This window comes from Pavona decussata, unplaced genomic scaffold, assembly GCF_977016875.1.
Source record: "Pavona decussata unplaced genomic scaffold, jaPavDecu1.1 SCAFFOLD_273, whole genome shotgun sequence".
Taxonomy (NCBI): Eukaryota; Metazoa; Cnidaria; class Anthozoa; order Scleractinia; family Agariciidae; genus Pavona; species Pavona decussata.
Genome location: NW_028145675.1, coordinates 1,264,691 through 1,280,153, shown reverse-complemented (window position 1 = coordinate 1,280,153; position 15,463 = coordinate 1,264,691). Strand labels below are relative to the sequence as shown.

Here is a 15,463-nt window from a genome sequence, read left to right as displayed (position 1 = left end):
CTCCATGGTTTTACCAAAGACACTATTGTTCATCAGTTTGAAAAAATCTTTCTCAAAAGCATTCTTTGCATTAGTTCTTTGTCGTGTATTGAAATCAATGTATGTCTTCAACCAGGGTGATTGGTCAAATGATAGAACACGATATATTTTCTTCAATTTCAAACCCAATTCACGATATAATTGCAGATTACGATAATGCAATACATATTTTGATTTGTTTCCCAATGTTGGAATCAACTTATTGACTTGTCCACTTTTGATTCCAAATTTTTTTGCAATTCTTTGACAATAATCTGACAGCATATCTTGTGTCACTTTGATTTGTTCAGCGCCACATGGATAATCATTATGCAGGTCATGTAATTCATGAGGATATTCCAAATCAACTTCCAATAAATATCCAGTCTTACTATCTTTGGGAATCGTTTTCCAATTAATGTTTTTTATTTGTTGTTTTTTCAACCATTTGAAATTCCCAGTTGGAAGATGTTGTGACATAGCCCATCCATATAGATTGTTGGCATCCAAATACATGATATGTTTACTGGATTCATTTGGATTCCAATTTTGCATGTATTTGTTGTTAGCTTTGCCGTATCTATTGGCTATGTAACTGATTCCTCCACGCATGCCTTTTTCAACGAATTGATACATATCAATATCCGTGATTAATTCAAGTTTGACTTCAGTCATTTTCAACATTGCATCCCAACTCAATCCTGGAGATGTGAAATAATGACAAGGATCCAATCTATAGTATTCCAAACATGTTTTCCTGAAATTTTCAAATACATCAGCCAGCAATAATACATCAGATTTGAGATATAAATCATGGTATTCGCCCATGGTTTTCAATTGAAATGTATTCCAAACATTTTGTGCATGACTGTATTCTTCATCAGTAATGTGTGTATTATTCATTTGACTGTAAAATTCATCTTTGGTTGGTAATTGAGTATCATTGAATTTATCAAAATTACTCATATAATCATACGGATAAACTCCTTTTTGTTTCATTAATTGTAATTTACGACCTTTGAAAACTTCACTGGTATATTTGAAGGCATCTTCTGGTAGATTCTTTACAAGATTTGCCAATGATTGATTCATAAACTGAAGACTGTCGATAAATACTAAATTATAACCCAACATGAAGGCCATGTATTTCTCCATGTTATTTGGAATCACATTGATTTTGTGTTGTCTGGTTTCACCTTTTCTATCCACATAAGTATTGGTCTCAATAATTTTGCCAATTTCTTGCATTATAAAATGACTATCATATCCTTTCAAATTATGAAATATTACAGGGATTTTGTTAGTTATTGTAAAATCCCTGTTACATTGATTATGGGCTGAGCCACGGAATTTTCCAGTAATATGGCAATGATCTCTGACACGTCTATCATTTTTTGTGAATTGTTTGCAACAAATGTGGCAAGATGTTGCTTTCCGAAAATTGGATTCATCTTCTGGAGACATAACTAATGGTTTATTGAATTTGTATTTAATAGTTTGTCTGCAATATTTGACTTCATCAAGCATTGCTTGCATAAATTTGTAAACAGCTTTTTCTCCACGATAATATTTTATTGGTTTGGAATATTGGTCATCATAGCAACAAACAACTTTGTATCCATAACCACAATCAGTGTGTTTTTGATAAGCTTCAGTAAAAGATTGTTGGTTAGATTGATTACAACCATGAATTGGTTCAGTGATTGCTTCAAAATCTGCGTATATCACGAATGGCGCTTGCATTTGTTTATTATAATTTGTAAATTTTATTTTTGAGCCAACTTCAGGCATTTTGATTGATTGTTCACCATTGATTTCAATACATACTTCCTTGTGTTTCAACAATATTTCTTCCTTGGAGAAACATTGAAGGCAATGCATACAAAAATGTTTCTTATGTTGGGTTTTATTTTTACTAAACATGAATCGGTTAAAATCTTTGATAAGACAGTAATGTTTGTTTTCATCTTCTGAGATCAGTAGCAAATTCAATACATTCTCAAACTTTTCTTTGGATACATAAATTGGATAAGTTTGTTTGTTTTCATAACCGAATACGTTGATGTTAATACTGTTTTGGGTTTCAATTTTGTTGTATTGTTTGACTGAAACAGGAAATTCAATTCCTTGGTAATTCAATTTTTCGACAAATGATTTGTCAGTTTTTTTGATTCTTTGTGGATTGTCATTTCGTGGATTCAAATGTCTGATGTGACACCAACGAAAGCATTCATTGTCTTTATTCTTGAGATTAATCAATCCACTTTTGTTATGTTGTAGCTCAGTTGGAAGTTTAATGTAAGAACTTCCAGTAAGAGGCTCATATTTGATAATATTGATGTAATGTCCATTGATTGATTTAATTATCCAAGCTGAACCTTCACTAATCCATTTGTGAATATCATTCATAATTTGTTCAACATTAACATCCAAAAATTCTTGAAAATCATTGGCATTAGTTATTGTTTTTGGTTTACTATTAAAATATCCAATTCTGGAGACAGTTTGGTTTCCTTTTTGTTGTTCAAAATAAATTGTCAAAGTTTCAATAAATTTAATTCCTTTCATTTGAGTTAATAATTGTTTCATAAAATGAGCTATCGCTAATCTGGTTGAACTCATTTGAATCAAAGGATCTGTTTCATTTTTAATTCCAACTTCATAAGATTTGTTATATCCCTTGAATGCTCTTGCAACTTCTGTGATTTGAGTTCTTTGTGTTGGAACTGGAGCCATTTTCTTCATTCTTGGCTTCGGGACTGGTGTATCAGCAAATTGTTTTGGAGGTGGAATTATGTTGTTTCTCGGCAAAGGTTGAGGTCCATCTCTAAATTGAACAGGTGGTTTGATGATTGTATTCTCGTACTCTTTTACCATTTGTTTGACTGATTTTCGTGGATAGGGTATTGGTTTCACTTTCTTGGTTCTCGGCATTGGAACCGGTTTTTGTTTAGCGATTAATAATTCAATTAACTGATTTTTCGTTAATTTGGATAGATTATTTTTATCCATATTATATATATATGTCATATTATTTTCAAAAGGTGCGTTTGACAGATTTGCTAATGAATGTCGACTGTCAACAACATTCATGTCAGATATCAGTGGAACATCTGACGGGTTCCTTATCTTGTTTCTATTTTGTGGCATCGCGGCCTGTAAACCCAATGTATTGAATTCACAGGTCACTAACTACAAACATAAAATCTAACTAATTAATTACAAGATTTTTTATGCAAATATTTACTTCCATTTTTTAATTGTTTGTTGCAGTTTGGGCATGTAAATGTTTGTTTTTGCCATCTTTTAACCCGCTCTTGATGTTTAATTCTTTTTTCTTCATCAGTTGATTTTTGTGGTCTAATATTGGATGATTTCAAATAATTGTCTGGTAATTCTTCTTGTTCAATGTATTCAAAAATGTATGCTTGATGATTCATTTTGGAAATTGCCGTTTTACACATATTTAATCCCTCGGCAACCATTTTAACCAATCCAGGATTAATTCCAAGATGTTCTTTTATTGAATACATACTATTAAAATAACTCACTTCTTTAGTTTCACAATTTGTTGCCTTAACACATCTCCGGTTTTTGTGATTATTTGCTGCAAATGCATAATCTCTTTTCTTTGCTGTTTTCAAACAATTATCTTGTTGTGTCATCATTTGTAAATTTTTTATTCGATTATCATCTTTGATATCATTAACATGGTCAATTACCATTCCATTTGGTATTACACCATAAAAGCATTCCCAGATGAATCGATGAGCTTGCATTGTTTTTCGTTTATTATCATTTGATTTAACAGCAACTGATAAATACCCTGTATGATTATTAGTTCCAGAAAATTTATTCATTGTCTGAAAATAAATAACTTTACCAGACTTTGAAGCACCATATTCATTGTAAATTGGGTGAATATAATATTTTTTACCATTATAAAAAATGGTATTTGATGTTGGAATTTGCTTTGATGAATTTTCACCAACAGAAAAATTCATGTATGCGTTGTCTGATTTTTTATTTCCACTCATTATATATATTAGTTATACAATTAGTAAAGCTTTAAGCCATTTGTGTAAATGGACTTTGTGTCCAAATTGACCCCAAAAAATACATCAAATATAGTCAAACAACCCTTGAATTCATTGATGATTAATCCTTGTAGAGTGGAAAATCTTTGTCATCCATGTCATGACACATTCTGTAAAACATCTTATTGATTATTTTATTTTCTGTGCGTGTAAACTCACAATCATTGTCTTCCATTGGTGGAAATTTCATTAATCTATTGATTGTTTGTAATTCATCTTCAGAGTAAGAGCTGTTAAAAGAAGCTTTTCTTGATTGATGCATCTTTTTGATATTTTCGGAAGCTGTCACCAACTCAAGATTTTTGCTTGAATTGTCTTGTCGATTGGAATTAATGTGATTTATTTGCAATCCAGGAGGAATTATTGATTGATTTACAGCTTCATAGACGAATCGATGAGCTGGACATGTATTGTTACGTCCCGGAGAAATTATATAATAGCCGTTCTCAGATAAGTAACCTTTTCTGGGTTCTAATCTTTTTCGATTGATAATATAACCATCAGCTGAGGCTCCGAAATTTTGAAAGGTTGGATGGATAAAATATGTTTTATCATTGTGATCAAATTGGTTGTTCATATAAATTAGATTACATAATTTTTCGAAACCGATTATAACCGGTTTCGAAAAAGCAAGGAAAATTTAGGTTGCTGAGGATTTAGTTGCTGTGTAAAATCATTTCACGGTTTCACGAATATTCGATAGCGAGTCGATTCAATAAAAAAATCTATTGTTGTGTGCAAGATAAATGATATTCTTACCTCAAAAAGCGTCTACAAACATCAGAACGATGAAAGTGGAGAAATAAATGTCCAATAAATCCCAAAACAGGAGCCATAAACATTAAAATACAACCTCTTCGCAAAATGGCAACAAAATGGCCGACACGTGTGTTAACAAACTAGTGTCCAGTCCGCTTTGGGTTGTGTCATCGTGAACTTGATGATGTCATACATAAGGGACTTTCCCTAAGAAATGAGTCATCAGATTTCTATTGTTTACAAGTCATATGACAGTCGTATGATTTTTTCAGCCAATGAGAATTTTCCCCATAAATTTACCAACTGATATTTTTTATCAGAAGTTTACGCATTTTGATAAAAGTTTTTGGTTGTCTTAGTCTTGTAAACAATAGAAATTTGATGACTCATTGGGACTTTCCCTATGAAATGAGTCATCAGATTGTTATTGTCATATGGCAGTCGCATGATTCTCTCAACCAATCACAATCTTCACAATTTTGCTTCACAATTGTGAAATTTTTCAGTGAAACACATAGTCATTTGTGAAATTTTTCAGTGAAGTTGCGTGAATAAATTACAAACATTTGAAGTAAAGTTTACTCGAAAAGTTTATTTCAGATGTTATAAAGTGGCTAAAAACAGAACGGAGAAAAATTTAGGTTTTTGAAAACCGAGGATAAAAATTTAGGTTTTTGAGAAACCGAGGATTTAGGTTTTTGACGTCTCCGTTGCAGGAGACATTGTTGAATCAGGTATGAATTCAGTGATATTTTCAAAAGTGTTCCAAAAGCGGTAAATATCTAACTACTAAGACAGCCATTCAATGTTTTTTGATCTTTCCTACTCTGCTCTAAAATAATATAGTTATTCCGGTCAATAAGCTTACGAAACATGTGCAACAAATTTGCATACCATTTCGATGTCGATGGAAAAAGTAGTGCAAATCATACTTTACTGCTCCTTTATCTTCTTAAATGAAGTAGTCGATCCGTAAACTGGAGAAAAGCGTGTGACTTTGTTCCTGTCGTGTTGTTTTGAGTGTTCGTGTTTAGCAGCGACGGCTCAATTCAATAAGCCAGTGTGACACTGATCAACTGTAACTCGATATTCCCATCGGTGATGTGGGTAACGCGCACGTGATCCTGGCCAGGCATTTCGGTATGGAATCCTGCGCAAACAAGCTAGGGCGCTTTTAGGAACTGTAAATAGTGAAAAGTACTGCTTGTGGGCCAAGCTACGACTACCCTGGTGATGAAAACCTTGTCAAGCTAAAAGACTGTACAACAGATGCGACAGCCCACCTTGCCAGCTTTGATTTTTTTTTTTCGCGAAAAAATTCAAGTATTAGTGTCATTTTGTTTTTTAACTTCAATTATACATACCCTGGAACGTCGATTTTTTCGCGAAAAAACAAAAAAAAAAAAAAAAAGAAAGAAAGAAACATCCATAACCGCCATCTTTACAATTAAAAGTATGAAATCTGTATATTTGAGAGCATAGTAGTGAGTTCCCCACCGACCACCAACCCGACCTCCCCCCTTCCCCCTAGCTACAAGCATCAATAATATTGTGGTTATTGTTTACTTTCCTAGACCGTTTTCTCGCTGTTCCTGCCAGTTTCTTTCAACTCTGAACTCATGAAATCTGAAATTGGAAAATGAATAGGCGAAATACGGCCCTCACTCGCACGTGCTAGTAATAAGGTAGTAACGGCCCTCACCCGCTCGCGCTAGCAATAAGTTAGTTTTCGTGGCCATCACCAGACAGACCAAGGCTGGCAAGATTCCTATCTTTTCGAAAATTGAAAGAAACCGGCAGAAACAACGATAAAACCGGTTTGGGAAAGTAAACAATAACCGCAATTGACGCTTATCGCCAGAGGGGATGGGGGTGGGGGAGGTCGCGTTGGTCGGTGGGGAATTCACTACTCTGATACCCTCATAGTTGATACCCTCAGACTACTCTGATACCCTCAAATTTTATATCATTAATTGTGGGGATGGTGGTTATGGATAGATTTTTTTCTCAAAAAATCCACGTTCCGGGATCTGCATTACTGTAAGTAAAAAAAAAATAAAAAAAAAACTGACACTAATACTTGAATGTCGATTTTTTCGTGGAAAAAACAAAGGCTGGAAAGGTGGGCTCTCAGATCTCTTGAACAGTCCTTAAGCTCATCATCACCAGGGTAGTCGTAGCTTGGCCCACAAGCACTACTTTTCTAAAAGTGCCCTGAACGCACAAGTGCCTGGCCAGGATCACATGCGCGTTACCCACATCACCGAAGGGAATATCGAGTTACAGTTGATCAGTGTCACACTGGCTTATTGAATTGAGCCGTCGCTGCTAAACACGAACACTCAAAACAACACGACAGGAACAAAGTCACACGCTTTTCTCCATTTTACTGATGGACTTCTTCATTTAAGAAGATAAAGGAGCAGTAAAGTATGATTTGCACTACTTTTTCCAGCGACATCGAAATGGTATGCAAATTTGCTGCGCATGTTTCGTAGGCTAATTGACCGGAATAACTAGATTATTTTAGAGCAGAGTAGGAAAGATCAAAAAACATTGAATGGCTGTCTTCAGTCCGTCTGATTAGTTTTAGGGCCCAATATGTGATGTTTGGAAACATTCACGGGCTCCAGATGTCAAGTGTTTGTGAATCGGTTCTGATCCCATTAAAGCGTGACGTAAATTGCGAGCCGCAAGCATCGCACGCATATTCGATCTTCCTTGAGTGGGAAAGAGTTTGAATCAGAGCTTGAAACTTGGTGAAAATAAAGTTCTTTTCTTCGTCTTTCGATATATGAGATTTAATTTAGAGAAAATGACATACCAGAAACACTTTTATTTCAATGAAAATAAGCATTAGTTTCAAGGTCATTTTGAGTAGCGTACAGAAATCTGCATGCTTTAGAAAGCAGCCAACGAGTTTGGAATGTTCATTGTATTAATTCTCTTGCAAGATGGTTGGTCTAGGTTTGTGTAAAGTTTCAAGTTCATTGGGTTATTTTACACCGTGAACGGGGCTTCGTCCTTTGACCTAAATTTTCGCGGTTTTCATCGGCCCGTGACCGCACCTTGGCCGCATTTCAAACTCTTGCAATTTTCTCAAAAAATAAAATACCTTGGAACTTTAAAATATGATTTTCGAAAATAGTTAATCCAAGGGTATCTTCAGACGAAATATCAGAAATTCGACCAAGTGGTCGCTGAAATGCAGTTCTCGATTCTTACAGGCAGCCGCTCTTAAATACAACTGAAACCCAACATAATATGTTGGGTTTCAGTTGTATAAGCTTCTTCATGGAGCGATGGAGCGATGACAACTAAATTTATATCTTAACGAAATCAAGCTCCATACCTATAGGGTCAAAAGAGGTTCCTGCAATGCTTGGTCTTTCTTTCGCTTCTTCATCAAGACGAAGACGTTTCTGTGAAGGACCTTTATCTACTGTGACTGCAGCTGACGTCGGTTCAGCAGGGGACTCTTCCCTTGCAGTTTTAACAGTGGTGCTGGAAGGGCCTGTAAAAAAATAGACACTATCATTCAATATCAATATATAGTGATGGTGGTAGCAATACAGTGATCAGCATTATTTAACACCCGAGTTCATAAGAATTACGGATATGACCACTCAAGGTGAATTTTCTTGATATTTTAATAACTTCTACCCAGTACTTTGAGAAGAAAAGTATGGGGACAAGATAGGAGAATACGCTCTTTGATATAAGGGGTAAAAGGCTTAAACAATTAATGGAGCCATTAAAGAATGAGACTTCAAACTTAACAATTGGGCAATAACACTATCAGCAAGTAATAGATATAGATGGTGCCCATTGAACACTTGAAAATAATGAGCGAGCAAATTCTCTTTAAGATAAACAGTATTAAGGCTGCAAAGACTAGAGTTCAATCAATGATGGTCACATTTCTCAAGTCTACCACCTTATCACACATTCCGACTTTGCAAGGTATTTGAAACTTTAACTCCCAAGAATGCTATAAACAGACTAAAACATATCCAAAGTTCTATAACCATTATTACGATCTTAATAAACAACCACTCTTTCAGATTGTACTGGTCAATACCTTTCATTTTCATTTTAGCAGTCACACAATGGGACTTCTTTAACAGACTGAAAGGTTAGAACCAACTGATACAGGACCATAAATTTTACTCTTGGACTTAACAGTGTTTATAATAATTACTACAGGGTGTGTGTTACTCTGCCTGAATTTGCAGTTGCATTTGGAATTAAAACGAAGAACACCAAGTAACAACTCATACCATCAACCATTCTGTACATCATTTCCACAAAGGCTTCACCTTGCTCCTTCCAACTGTACTTGTTGTCATAAGAAGCTCTCAGAAATTTGATCTCGTCAAGCCGCACTGCATGACTGGCACGGACACCTTCAATTGCCTCTGCCCACTTTGTGGGGTCATCTGAATTAACTATCCATGATTTTCCATAAGGAATGTTCTCTAATGCTCTAGCAAATCCAGACTTGCTACCAACAAGAATGGGTAAACCAGCTGACAGGGCTTCAAGGGCAACAAGACCAAATCCCTCTGATCTGGATGGCATAATGGCAAGATCAACCTCATTCAGTAGGTATTTCATCTTTTCTCTATTTTGCACAAACTTTCTGACAGTCAGTTGCTCTTCAGCGATACCACGTTGGAGAAGTTTTTCTCTTACCTCTTCCTGTTTTCCTTCAGAAGCACCAACAAAGATCAGATGATAAGGCTTACTCTTAAGCAAGTGATGAGTAAATGCCTCAACGGCAATGTTGTATCCCTTTAGTTCAAAGTCTTCATCATCACCACGACCACATAACAACACTTTAAATTCACCACCCTCATTAGGAGCTTGTTTTAAGTCCCCAAATTCCCTCTCAAAAAGACCTGGCGTGACAGTGAAAATATCCTGATTCTCCTTGCATTTTTGGAGATATGAAGAGTAACAATCTTCCAGCTTCGGTCCAACAGGCACAACCAGATCAGCCATTTCACAGAGATCAACTTCATCCTGATGTTTCTTTTCACCCTTTGAAATGGGATGAGAGTAGCTTTTGTACCTACTGAGGTCTTCTGGAGCTGTGTGCACCACTTGCACCCACTTGCAATTGGAAAAGTGGGCAAAATCTTTTATGAATTGTACTTGCCGGCCAAGCTTCACGCCATGGCCAACAACAATGTCCATTTTGTGATCTTTAGGAGGGACGCCTAACCAATCTAGAGGTTCATAGCCTGGGCGTTTCTTGGCATCAACAACAGTTACTCCATATCTCTTAGCCTCTCTTTTGTCCTCATCTTTACAAGCACCCTCTGGCACCAGGAGAGAGACTTTAACTTTAGGGTGTTGTGACAAATGAATTGCAAGCTCTCTGTTCAGTGTGGACAAACCACCAGCTGATGAGCTCCACTCGCTACCAAGAAGAGTTACTTTCAATTTTGCATCAGAAGAAGAATGGGATTTTGGTTCAGGCACTTCTTGAAACATTATTTCAATGCTGACCTCGAAACAAATCTGCAAAACAAAAACATGCAGCCTCATAAGGCTTTACGTACTCCGGAGTACCTTTTTTTTTTGCTGGACATAAAATTAGCATTGACATGTAGAGTACAATGAACCAAAACACAGGCATTATTAGCACCAGTACATGTTCAGTACCACAGTATTTATGCCCTTGTTAGAATGTAGCATTAAATACCAATACAGTTACCATATACGTTCTGTTATGGCCCTCTCTCTCCGTTAAGTTCCCACTCTCTTATTTATTTACCGGACTGAAGAAAATACAAATGAGGAAGCAAGTATGGAGTGAATAAGCCCAAGAGGAGACTTAATAAGTCATTTACAGTATTTGCGGGCATATCAAAAAGATCTTTATTGAGCCTTAATTGATCATTGAAAGCAGAATTATTCTTAAATGAATGGGCAAGACTGATTGAAGTGCTAGATGCCCAGCCTAACTACAGTATGTTACTGATATACAGTTTCTGTGCTGCATACATGTACATGTATGAAGAATGAAATCCAACATCATGATACACATACATGTACACTGAGACTGAAAATACTTTTCAGCACAAAATGGTTGAAAAAATGAATGTGTGCCTGATACAAGAATCGCTTTCTCTGGCAGGGACTTTACTGCTTAAGTGTAGTAGCGGTAGTAGTAGTAGGGTCTGTATTTAGCGTGGGTGATACATACAGCTGCAATAGTGCCTAACGCTCATAAACATGTAGCCTTTAAGAGTTACATGTGGTTCTACATCTTAGAGTTCTTCAAAATGTCCCTCAAGGAAAATGCAATGTACTGACTACAATTGGAATGGAGAGTATATAAAGACAGCAAGAGGACACTAGTTCAAGCATTAAATTTTGCTTGTGCTTTTAGCAGATCAGAAGCAGATAACTTGAACCTTTACAGCAAGCAGACTTATGGTGTATGTTGTTGGCATCTAACTGCTGGGCATTTCTTTATAATTATATACCAAGTATTCAGTGTTAAATGTAATTCTATATACCTCTCACTAACGAAGTTCGAGGTCCGTACTGTAAGTTACGGACCAAGTTTTTTCCCGTTGATTTATGGCCCAACCACGAACTGCGTGGGCCATAAATCACCGGGAAAAACAACGATCGGTAACTTACAGTATGGACCAAGAAAACAAGATAAGTGAGATATTTATTAAATCTCTGACTTTAATTGGGCGCGTGGGAAAAGAAACTAGTTGAAGTTTAACAGGCCCACAAAATTGACCAATCACACATGTACTAATTGGGAGATATTAATAATAAAATTAATGTATGTATTTGAATATTTTTAAAATGCAAGGAAATGTGATATATAATATCAAAATTGAGGACTTCGTGAAGTTACAACCGTATTAATTAAATATTCAATGTATTCTTGACAGGTGCTAAAAAAGATAGACTATAGGTGCGGTTACACTAGACCACTTCTCCAAAGCTCCCCTTGGGAATATAGCTTGGGTTGTGTTCAGTTTGGGTTTTGGTTTTTGGTAATTCTGCTGCTTTTATTACAACCTCCACCTCAAACAGGATGACTTTATTTCAAGAAGAGAACATCACCGACGACAACAAATACACTACTTCCAGAGCTTGCAGTTTTTCACTTTACATTAAAAATGCTGACTCATTGTTCACCATCATGGATGAACTTGGGTATTTACCGAAGAATTTTGGTTTCCACGACTCCTGAACGTAGGGTTCTGGGCCACTAGTGGAAAGAGTGAGCCATGATGTGATTGTTGTCGAGCTTGAAATGCAGTAGCAGGTACGATTTGACTTTACGATGAACACAGCACGTAAACAACACGCAAGTTTTAACATTTGGAACATTTCACTCATGATTGATTGATTGATTAGTTAAGCCACTTTGGGTTCTTATTACCCAAAGAAGTTACCTCAAGAGCAGTCATGGGAATTCTTTTGTTCTTTTTGATGTATCCATGGAAAATTCCTGAAGGCAATTTCACTCTTGGAAAATCGGACACAAAAAGTTGCTTCCCCGTGGGCAACAGCCACTTACCCCAGGGAAAATGGCCAGTGTAACCACACCTTATGTGAAAGAGCTGTTCAACAGGGATAAATTTAAGAAACAGTTGGGATTTATAGACCCAGCTGGGGGTTACTATTGTACCCCATCCCAAATTAATTATTGCATTATACAAACACGGTTAACAGACAATGTAGATAACACTTTGCCTGCGTACAGTGTGCATTTAGCACGACTTACAGATGATAACATATGCATATTTTTGTGATAATATGACTATTAGTTGATTAATTGTTATTGATTGATATCAATCATCAGGAGCAGTAGTTTGCACTAAGGAACTTATATGGTGTGTTGCATAACTATATGATGCAGCCTTGTAAATTACTAGCAGCATGCTGCAAAACAAAAATAATAAAAAAATACAAAAAAAAACCTATATCGATGCAATATTAGTAGTGTAAATTGAAGACACTACATGTACATACAATGTATGCTTAGAAGTTTTGCCCTGACTGTTCCAAAATCCACCCATACATGACATGACTTCATGATTCAATAACTCACACAACCGTTAAATGCAGAGTAAGTTTCATCTTAAAACAACAGTTTCTATTACTAGAAAGTAGTAGCAGCTTCTGATCTGAATGTAATAAATATGACATGATATAAAAACCAAATAATAATTATACTGAGTCACTGAGATGATGGGAGAGCTACATGAGTGTACGTACACAAGTGGAAAGTGTAGGTACACCTTGATTATTAGTTTGACTGAGTGAAAATGGTACATTAATTCTACTTAGGGCTACAGTGATGGACTCAAATAAAGAATTAAAGGGTGGGTGCACTGCCACAGCAATGGCCAGCAAATTAAAAACTCTGGTTATTTACATTAAAGGGTTGGGACATGTCAGGACTTACATTGGTCTGTAAGCTCAATTGGAGAGAAACTTTACATATAGTTGTTGGTTCCATAAAATATCCATACCTCAAAGGGAATTTTTTTCATTGGGATCTCCCAGCCCCCAGGATTTTCCATTCTAGAGGCTTTTCACAATCTCCCCCCACCTAGTTTATGCTTAGTTGTCAGATAAACCAAGGCCAAAATACTGAGTCGATCAGCAAAAAAGAAAAAAAAAAAAACAGAAAAACAGTGAAAAGAGAAAAAACACACCCTGTGTCCTAACTGATTCACTGCTAGGCCATATGAAAATATCCAGGCAATTTTCAGTGAAAGAAAAACTTGACATGAGAAAGTTTAATTATGCTCTCAGCCCTTAGTCGGTTAGACTGCAAGTAGTCTCTCTATTAGTCGAAAATCCACAGGAAAGAAATACAAAAAAACTGAAAGAGGACGATATCCTAGGGGTAAGGAGCAATTCCATGAGCCATGAGTTGCGCACGCGGGCAGCAAAGTGTGGAGTAGCACTGTGGGCGCCAGGAGGTCTTCCGCCACCTGCACTACTTGCAGCTAATGGCTTTGCCTCTTGACCCTTGCAGTGTACTCAGCCCTTGAATTACAAAACCATTTATGACTTGATACTGGTAGTTACATATATTAATACTAACTGACCTTTAACAACAATACACTGCAGTTATCAGCTACTGACATTAATATTGACTATTGAGCATGTTCTTGATCTCTTGGGAACTAATTCTTTTGTTAATAATAAGTGTATTAATTATCATTTGTCTCATGATGTAGTCACTTTGAATTGTAAATGGCGACGTTTTGACTGTTTATATACTACTAGTCTTTGTCGGGTGATGAGGTCAACTGGTTACGAGGCACCATTTATATCATGATGGTCGGCTGTGATTGGTGCATTTCAATCTTCATTGTTCCAGCAAGAAGTAGTCGGCCTCATCGCCTGATGAAGACTAGCAGTATAAGCAGTCAAAACATTGTGATTTACAACTCAAAGTTACTACATCATGAAACTAATAATACACTTATTATTATTGTATCTACCAAGATGAACAACAACAACCTTTTTCTCGACATTAATTCTTTTGCTATTCAATCTTTTAACCTCCAGCAGAACTGACAATCTTTATCACTCTGATTTACAACTTCTACACAGAAACATTTATCTGCTAAATAAATGGCATGACTGGACAGGGACCTGTTAGCAAGAGCATGTTTAATGTGCATAATTATAAATTCAAATTCAAATCATCCCAAGCATTCAACTTAAAGTACAATGTAGCAATTAATAATCATTATGCTATTATGTAAGACACTGGAACTAGAATTATTCTCTTAATCTTAATCTATGACAATTGATTCTCCACCACTTTTGCATGATTATCAATAACTGTTGGACATCGCCAAAATATGCCAACATGAACTAACAGGTATTGATATTCAGTGACTGATTGGCAGGTAGACATTTTTTCCGAAGATTGATTTCACTGATTGTTCAAATTATCCAGAGGATATGTCCCACTTTTTGTTCGGGTTTAATATGGCAACATGGGATCCATTCTGAATAATTGCTGACAAGCAGTCCTACTTGATGGGTTATATACATACTGATTATTTGATTACTTATTGATATTTACAGTTGAGTGCCAAAAGTAATTCATGTATAGTATACTTTGATATTCTGAGACTCCTACTACATTCTCAACCAATCAGAAGCAAAACCAAAATCAATTGTACCTAATATTGTAGCCGCATATATTTTCCTTCACTTGGTGCTCGATACAGGTACATGTACATGTATGTATGTGTTTCTTTTTTTATTTATTTAGATTTGTTCATTGCACTGTTTTCTTATTTAATTGTCTTTCTCTTTGTTTACTGAATCATTTCTATTTTTGTGCTGTTAATTTTCTGTTGAGCGTGCAAACAATTGTAAATGCTACCCACCTCGAATAGCCCTTGCTAACTGTGGGTATCAATATTGTAATTTGTCTATTTTCATAATAAATTGTTGTTGTTGTCTGTTTACATCTCCTGTGAATGGCCAGAGTAATTGATTTGGTTTTAGTTTTATCACACTCAATTGAAAATGGCTATTGTTGTTACAGTATGTTTATAAAGCATTATAAAGCT

The 15,463-nt window shown here is 35.9% G+C and overlaps 1 protein-coding gene across 2 annotated transcripts in view; it reads right to left on the bottom strand.

Moving 5' to 3' along the window:
- LOC146455526 (uncharacterized) overlaps window positions 1-15,463 on the bottom strand; it is a 58,879-nt gene that overhangs the window by 41,475 nt on the left and 1,941 nt on the right. For both annotated transcript variants that reach the window (XM_085094223.1, XM_085094224.1), the window contains exons 4-5: window positions 9,155-10,400; window positions 8,227-8,388 (exon numbers count right to left, since the gene is read on the bottom strand). In XM_085094223.1, the coding sequence (XP_084950349.1) occupies window positions 8,227-8,388; window positions 9,155-10,373 (1,381 nt within the window). In that variant the 5' untranslated portion in view covers window positions 10,374-10,400. The remainder of the gene's footprint in view (window positions 1-8,226; window positions 8,389-9,154; window positions 10,401-15,463) is intronic.